Genomic DNA, 8,327 nt, shown 5'->3' on the forward strand with positions numbered 1-8,327 from the left:
CTAAAAATATTTAGATTTAATTATAGAATGGATGAGTATTAAATAAATAAAGAGGAAATTTTATTATAAATACCTTATTATGGTTTGTCTAAACGAGGAGTTAATCTCAATTCAGACAAGTTGGTCTATGAATATTCTACTTCTGAAAAAAAATATGGGAAGGATGACAATTGGATAAATACTTAGAATTTGGTAAAAACATTTTTGAGAAACTAGTTAATTATATTTTTAATATATTGAATTAATAAGAAACTTTCTGATTGCCTATCCAGCATTGTTTTCGTGAGACATCGAGAGTTTCCCTTTAAAAACTGATCGCATCAAAGGGGTCGGTCCAAGCACAATCATATAATATACAAATTCTTAAGTCCAAAGCCCACGGTCCCCGGCAACCTCTGGCCACCGTCGGACCGGCTCTCGTCATCTTATCGTGAGCAATAATGGATATCCTATGAGCTTCGGATGTGAGTTTCCTTCTAACTTATCGGTTTGGATTTTTATTCAAGAACAGTTTGGGAGAAAGATATTTTCTCGAAGTTAATAATTTTGATTTAGATAATATCATTAATATTTAATATCTTATGAGGGGAATTTAGTTTTGATAAACAAAAATTGATTCAAAAACAACTTGAAAGAACAAAACCTACAGCTAACTTTTATACGTAATTAACAATGACTTAGTTTGGATTTATTTAAAATTAGATCCAATTTGTTGACATTTCCGAATGTACTTCAGAAATCCGAACATATATTCGTTAACTCATCTAAAGAATTTTTCTCATAAATACGTACAATCATGTATAAATACTATTTTTGTCTTAAGAGGGGCGATTTTTGTCCTGACATTTTCTTACTTGTTTCTAGTACCTTCTTACTTGGACATACGGCCATGAAAGTTAAAGTCACTCTGTATCGTTTTCTTCGCCCGGATGTATACATGAAGACGTGCTAACCAAGGAAAGAATACAGAGGTCTGAGCCTCGTTCATGGTGAGATCAATAGTCTCTAATAGTAGCGTAAAAAAGGAAGTCAAATGGAAAGGTGTTCAGGGAAAGGTGCGGTCTGTGTAACTGGTGGAACAGGATTCATTGCTTCATGCCTGATCACGAGGCTACTTGAACAAGGTTATGCAGTTCGAGCCACCGTTCGATCTTATCCGGGTGAAGCTATTTTCCTGATATTTTCCATTTCACTGACCTTTTTTCATATGTTATGCCTAGAATATATATATTCTCTCAACTATGGAGAGAACCTATCTAAGTTACGGATTTGTTTGCTAATTAATGCTAACTAACATTTATGAGCACCGATTCTTCTTTAACATTATATGGCCAGATGGTAACAAGGACATCAGCTACCTCACAGGCCTACCGGGAGCGAAGGAGAGACTCCAGATTTTCAAAGCAGATCTCAACGAACCAGAGAGTTTCAATGAGGCCATTGAAGGGTGCGCGGGAGTCCTTCATCTGGCTCATTCCCTCGATCTTGTTGACAGAGAACCAGAAGAAAAAGCCACCAAAAGGTCCTTGGAAGCAACCTTAGGAATTCTGAAAGCATGTCTGAATTCAAAGACAGTGAAGAGAGTTGTTTACACTTCAAGCGCAGCCGCGATTATGTTCAGTGGCGATGGTCAAGAAGTGGTGGATGAGAGGGCATGGACAGACATAGATTACTTCAAGGATCTAAAATTGACTGCCAGTTCTTACACGGCTTCCAAGACAAAAACGGAAAGGGCTGCTCTAGAATTTGCTGAGCAGCATGGATTGGATCTAGTGACTTTGATTCCTTCTCTTGTTCTTGGTCCGTTCAATAGTCCCAGAATCCCAGCCTCGTTATACGTGGGGCTGGCTATGATCTTGGGTATGATCACTCTCTTTAACAAGAAATCATACTGAATTAAATTTTAAAAAACAGTTTAAAAAAATCATTTTTGAAAAAAAACGCTGCGGTCTGGGCAGGGCCAAACACCCTATTAGCACACCTGATCAACAAGAACTCCTTCAGCAATCATGGGCTAAATCATTGCTACAGTATCATTAGACTGTAAAGATACTTGAACATTCATGTTAAATGTGCAGGCAATAGGAATCGATATCGACTTCTTATGGAGTCAAATATGGTACATGTGGAGCATGGTCTTGAGGACATGTTTGATGGAGCTATACAATCCTGCAAGGAGAAGGGGTTTATTTAGAATAATCTTGGCAACAACTTATCCTTTTCTTCTCTTCGTGAGTGAATAATGGGTTTGTTAATTGAGATTAATAAGTAATGTCAACAGCACTTTCTTTCTCCAAGATAGTTATTGATAAAAGTAAACGATCAGATCATTCCACAATACTACCCGTGTTAATTTTTTTTGTTAACTTAATTAAAACAAAAGGCTTTTTATATTCAATAATAGTGAATCATTGTCATCCGATCTTTTTTTATTTAATTCATTCTAATATTTAGGGCCTGCATATGTTCGTGCTGAGGATCTAGCTATTTTGTAGTGGTAATTGATTATTTTTCTAGGTTTACATGAATATATATAGTAAAATATAGATCATAATTTCTTTATGATTATGAATAATTCACAACTATGTAATCGCTCAATTCTCTAAACGTGTTAAGGTGTTTTATTTTAAGAATAATCTGAAATGCAACAATTCTTTTTATTATTAATGTGGTTTCTAAAATAGTTTGTTTTCATCTTGATTAATTTTATGAATTTTAAAATTAATGATGATATATATTTTTAATAATTCTAAGATTTATAAAACTAAAATTAATAATTTTTAAAAAATAAAAATAAATTTAAAACATGACCAATTAAATTATACATCTTATAATTAGCTTAAAAATTATGATATTGTAACTCAAATATCATATATATAAAAGAACTTTTAAATCAAGTACTTTTTATTATTATTATTATTATTGATATAGCTTGTTTTGAGTATTTAATTGTATATGGTTTGTTCTCTTCAACCTTATAAGCACCATAAATTGCAACTATGATCATGTCTATTTTGTTCCTTAGGCTCTGCTATTGGACAAAAGAAGATATCATTTAAACCCTATTTCTACATGTATTTGAGTTTCTTGCCATGTTATATTTCGAAAACATAATATGTATACAAGTCTTTTTTATTCTCAAATAATCTACTTAGAAAACACGAGGTAGTTTGTTGATTTAGCTATTGATTTATTTTTATATTCACTTTCTAATTCAAGCTTTTCAAATTATATCAATGGCAATGATGCTTCTTGTCGCATTCGACATCATCGCTGTGGCTTGTCCTTTTCTTATGAAAATGCTATTTTCCGGGTGAGAGAGGGGCAAGCATCTTAACTTTGTGAAAATGAGTTTTTATTTAATATTATAATCAATAAAAAAATTTAACTAATCAATAAAATTTTATAATAAAAAATAATTATGTTAAAAAAATATTATCATCTTAAAATATTATATTCAAGATAGATTATATTAATTTTCTTGTTTTCTAGTTCTAATAGTTTATTATACATAATATACTTATGATTTATCTACAAGATGATAACAAGTTTATTGTGATGAGTTAAATCTTGATTGTTGGCTTAAACATATTCATTTTAATACTTGGTTTATTTTTTTCACTTTTGGTTATTATTTTTGGATAATATTTTGGTGAATTGACAAATATAAAATTGATTACTCCTCATCATAATTTATAATTAATTATTAATCAAATCATGTTAATGAATAATTTATGAGTTTATATTAGAATCATTGAACTCAATCTAAATCCTAGAAAAGGTTTATGAAAGGCATTTTGATGAGGTTCACTTATTCTTATTGAGTGTGTTTACTCTAAATATAAAAAATAAATAGCAAAATATTTTTTTAACTTGAAATTTTACAAAACCAGGATAAGTATTTAAGGATTTGGGAATGCCGGTAACTTTTAACTTGAGTCAAATCTCAAAGGATTAAAAAGTTGCAAGAATCCAATATGAAAACATGTCATTTGGTGAATTTTTTTTTCTATTTTTTTTCTTGTTATTTTAGAAATAAAAATATAAAAATAACATGTTAATTATAGAACTTACATGAATATTAACAAAATACAATTTTTTAACATAATTATGAAGACAATGGTGATTATAGCAAGCATAAAAACCCAAAACAACAATTTAACTCTAAAAATAAAATGCTTCAAGTTGTATTATTCATTAATCTATCATCTAAGCAAACAAAAACACTAGTCATGACCTTTTCATTCATGATCAAGAAGGAATGCAACAATTTTTTCTTTTTCTTTTTTCTTTCTCTCGTCCCTCATCTCTACCCTCTCGACAAGGTGGTTTAAATACCCGTTAGGAGATTAGAGGGAGAGATTAACAAAGATCAAGAAGCTACCTAGCTAGCGAGTTTTATATATATATATATATATATAGTCATTAAATTAATTCAGTTCCTTCAATACAATAACACCTTTTTCCTCTCTTTTTCCAATTCCGTGATATGATACATAACACGACAATAGAACTTGGGGTCTCATATATATATATATATATATTATGAGATTTCACGTTTAATATTTTCCATTATCTCCTCGTTATCACTATAAAATTCAAATCACACTTCATTTTGTGTAGAATTAAAGAAATCATTCATTCCAAAGTTGAGAGGTTCAAAACATTATATACTGAAAGGAAACCTTTTCTCAATGTAAAAATGAGATAATTATATAAATCTTTTCATTTTTTTACTGCATAAATCTATAATTTATTTTTAATTTTTTTAGAAAAAAATTTGCTCAGATTTTTTCCCTTTTTGTCTCTTTATACTTAATATATTTATCACTAAAATAGTTCTTATTTTTATTTTTTTGTAATATTTTTTTTAGTTTTTTTCTTTATATTTTTTGAAAAAAAAATATTCTTTGTACTTTGAATATTTATCACTCTACACTGTACTTATTTATCTCCATTCTTTTGTAATTTGTTTATGTAAATTTTTTTTCTTTATATTTTTTTTAAATATTATATAAAAACTAAAAAAATAATGTTACACTATAATAATTACAATATTATCTATTTTTCTACTATGTTAAAAATTAGATCGAAATCTTACATGTTTTTATTAACGTATATAATCTTAATTTTATTTTATTATATGTAAATAATAACTTTTTTTATTCACAATTATATTTTTTACTCATCAAAAAATAAATTAATAACATTTACGTGTTTTTTTTGCATTAAAAAAATTATTCAATTCACTATGAAATGGGTTTAGTAGATGCGTTAACACTTTTTTTCATTCCATTTATTGACACAAAATATTTTTTATTTATTTAATTAAATGCATGCATAGGTTTTTTGATTTATTATTTATATTTTGTTTTTGTAAAAAAAACACATTTAAAAAGCTTGTGTATTTTTTTTAAAATAAATTTAACCAACCCGTAATGGTGCACAGGTAAAATAGCTAGAGTTATCTAAAAATAACGAGTTGTGAATAAATTTCTCAATTATATATATATGTATGTATGTATGTATGTATGTATGTATGTATGTATGTATGTATGTATGTATGTAAACAGGGGAGCATGAAATGAACGTTGTTCTTGGACGGACAAATAAATTGGACTGTTTGTCCATTATCATCGTCTCATTACAATCTATCATTGGTTTATATCATAGAATATTAGAACGACAATTGCAAGTCATTTCACATTGTTATCATCGGGGATTTATACAGAAATACGTCGGGGCCCCGGGAGCAACCCTTTTTAATGAAGGCAGTTTAGTGTCTTACAGCGGAGGAGAAATGGAAGGATATTCAGGGAAAGGTGTGGTCTGTGTAACTGGTGGAACAGGATTCGTTGCCTCATGGTTGATTATGAGGCTTCTTGAACAAGGTTACACTGTTAGAACCACTGTTAGATCCAACCCTACAGGTTAGATTCTTATTTCCTTTGTCAGTACTTTCATTTTTCTATCTCTGAATAAAATAACTTCTTAATGATTTGATCATTGTAGTAGCAGGTATGACAGTTTTTGAGCTTCAATATATGATTGCGATAGCTGTACATGTTTCCCGTGAGAAAATGCTTTCAGGCAGGATTTATAGCTAATTTGTGCCAACATTTATACAACTTCTGAATTTTGATTTACTCCTATTCCTAGTTGATTCTGCTTGTTAGCTTGTATACATGCTTTAACAAAATGATTTTATACTGAGATTATATGCTGAAGACACAAAGAACTATACAGAAAAGCACCACCAATAACAATATCAAACACAATAATAGTCTTTAATTTTCACTAATGGTCAACATCTTCATTGTTACATATTCCATCCTTATAATATAGTCTTTATGAAGCATCCTGGCCCTGCTAATTACCGAAACGTGAGAAAACCTCAATCCCTCTGTTAATCTCACTGGCAATGCTCATCCCACACTTTTTGCTAGCCAAAATCAAGGCACAATGTTCATAATCAATATGGTCTCCAATGAGGTTCTAGCCCCCCTCCTCCCCCTCTAAGAAGAGACTCCACCCTCCCTGTATGAGAAAAAGGTTGCGCGTTTGATTTTTCAGGAAAGTGTCAACCTCAGTTCCCAAGCATCCAAAAAATGTAGTATTGAATGACGTCAATTGCTAGCATGGTTTTACTGATCGAGAGCGAAACTCATCATAATGAATCCTTTGATCTTATATGGCCAGATGGTGAACAGGGCATCGGCTATCTAACAGATCTACCAGGAGCGAAAGAGAGACTCCGGATTTTTAACGCGGATCTTGACAGACCAGACAGTTTCAACGAGGCCATTGAAGGATGCACAGGAGTCTTTCATGTGGCTCATCCAACTCGTTTTACACAAGAAGAAGCGGAAGAAATGGTCATCAAAAGAGCTACTGAAGGAACCATAGGTGTTTTGCAGGCATGCCTAAATTCAAAGACAGTGAAGAGAGTTGTTTACACTTCAGGTATATCGACTGTTTTATTTAGTGGAAATGGTCAGCAAGTGGCGGATGAGAGTGCATGGACAGACATAGATTACTTCAGAAGTCTAAATGTAATTGGCAATCCTTCCTTGATTGCCAAGACATATGCCGAAAGGGCAGCTCTGGAATTTGCCGAACAACATGGATTGGATCTAGTGACTTTGATTCCTTCCCTGGTGTTGGGTCCCTTCATTTGTCCTAAAATCCCAAGCTCTGTGCACATCGGACTAGCCATGGTTCTGGGTATGTTTTCACTCTCTTAAGTTTCATTTGCCATGACTCTTGCAAACTAGTTCATTTTAACTTCGGCTTAAAAACAATTCAGAATCTATTTAGCTGCAAAATGAATTCTAAACTAAATTAAAAGGTTGTTAGTTAAATCTTCATCTTAATAAAAAAAAATCATGAATTTTAATTTTAATTCATTAATTCTAACTTATGCAACTTAATTTCCTTAGTTACTGTGAATCAATTTTATCAGTCATGTGTTTAATTAAGTTAAATCATTTTTATCATAAGTTATTTATAAAAAAAAAATTATTTCTGGATTATATATGGCTTAGGCATGGTTTGTTTTTCAAGTAGAATAACTTGTTTTGGAAAACTGTCTTACATAAAAATATTGTTCTAAGAATATTTTACAATGACTAAGTTTTGTCAAGTAAATAAATAAGAAAATTGAGGAAAATATTTCTCGTAAGCTATTTTATATGAAACAAACGTAAACTTAATGTCAGAAATCACTTCCTAGAAGTTATGTTAATGGATGCTATAAGCTGCAGCATTCATACAGGAACTTTTGACAGCTTTAAATGTGCAGGCAACAGGAATCACTATCGATTCCTTACCAAGTCGAACATGGTGCACATAGATGATGTGGCTATGGCACACATATTTCTGCTTGAAAATTCTAATGCAAAAGGGAGATATCTTTGTTCATCGAACGAAGTATCGCTCAATGAGATGTTTGAATTTCTTTCTGCTAGATACCCAGATCTTCAAATCCCAGCAAGAGAGTGAGCCTGCTTCTCCTACATGTTTCCATTAATCTTTAAAGAAAGCTGTTTTTAATTTATTTTGCGGGCCTTACATCTCTCTCTTGGATGCAGATCCATTTCGTCCTTGAAGGACATTGAAGGATATAAAATATGTAGCCTCTCATCCAAGAAGCTCCTGGATTGTGGATTCAAATTTAAGTACGGTCTTGGAGACATGTTTGATGGAGCTATACAATCCTGCAAGGAGAAGGGACTTTTTTAAATATATCGTCAACACTATATTATCATTTCGGCTCTAAGAGCCTGTTTGTTTTACAAGTGTATCGCGTGGTGTATTTTTCATGATTA

At 31.2% G+C, this 8,327-nt stretch overlaps 1 protein-coding gene across 1 annotated transcript; it reads left to right on the forward strand.

Moving 5' to 3' along the window:
* The first annotated feature begins 863 nt into the window (after positions 1–863).
* LOC105120858 (vestitone reductase-like) lies at positions 864–8,001 on the forward strand. The gene is made up of 3 exons (XM_011019233.1): positions 864–1,160; positions 1,336–1,860; positions 7,802–8,001. Exons 1-3 carry the CDS (start codon positions 1,034–1,036, stop codon positions 7,999–8,001), a joined length of 852 nt encoding a protein of 283 aa, XP_011017535.1. The 5' UTR covers positions 864–1,033.
* The last annotated feature ends 326 nt before the right edge of the window (positions 8,002–8,327 follow it).

This window comes from Populus euphratica, unplaced genomic scaffold, assembly GCF_000495115.2.
Source record: "Populus euphratica unplaced genomic scaffold, PopEup_1.0 scaffold6.1, whole genome shotgun sequence".
In the NCBI taxonomy this organism is placed as follows: domain Eukaryota; kingdom Viridiplantae; phylum Streptophyta; class Magnoliopsida; order Malpighiales; family Salicaceae; genus Populus; species Populus euphratica.

What these genes read in the sequence shown, in the direction of transcription:
- LOC105120858 (XM_011019233.1), top strand. Translation starts at nt 1,034, where the DNA reads ATGGAAAGGTGTTCAGGGAAAGGTGCGGTCTGTGTAACTGGTGGAACA. An exon ending in CACCGTTCGATCTTATCCGG is followed by an intron (nt 1,161 to 1,335) that starts GTGAAGCTATTT and finishes TTATATGGCCAG; the next exon opens with ATGGTAACAAGGACATCAGC. An exon ending in GGGGCTGGCTATGATCTTGG is followed by an intron (nt 1,861 to 7,801) that starts GTATGATCACTC and finishes TTAAATGTGCAG; the next exon opens with GCAACAGGAATCACTATCGA.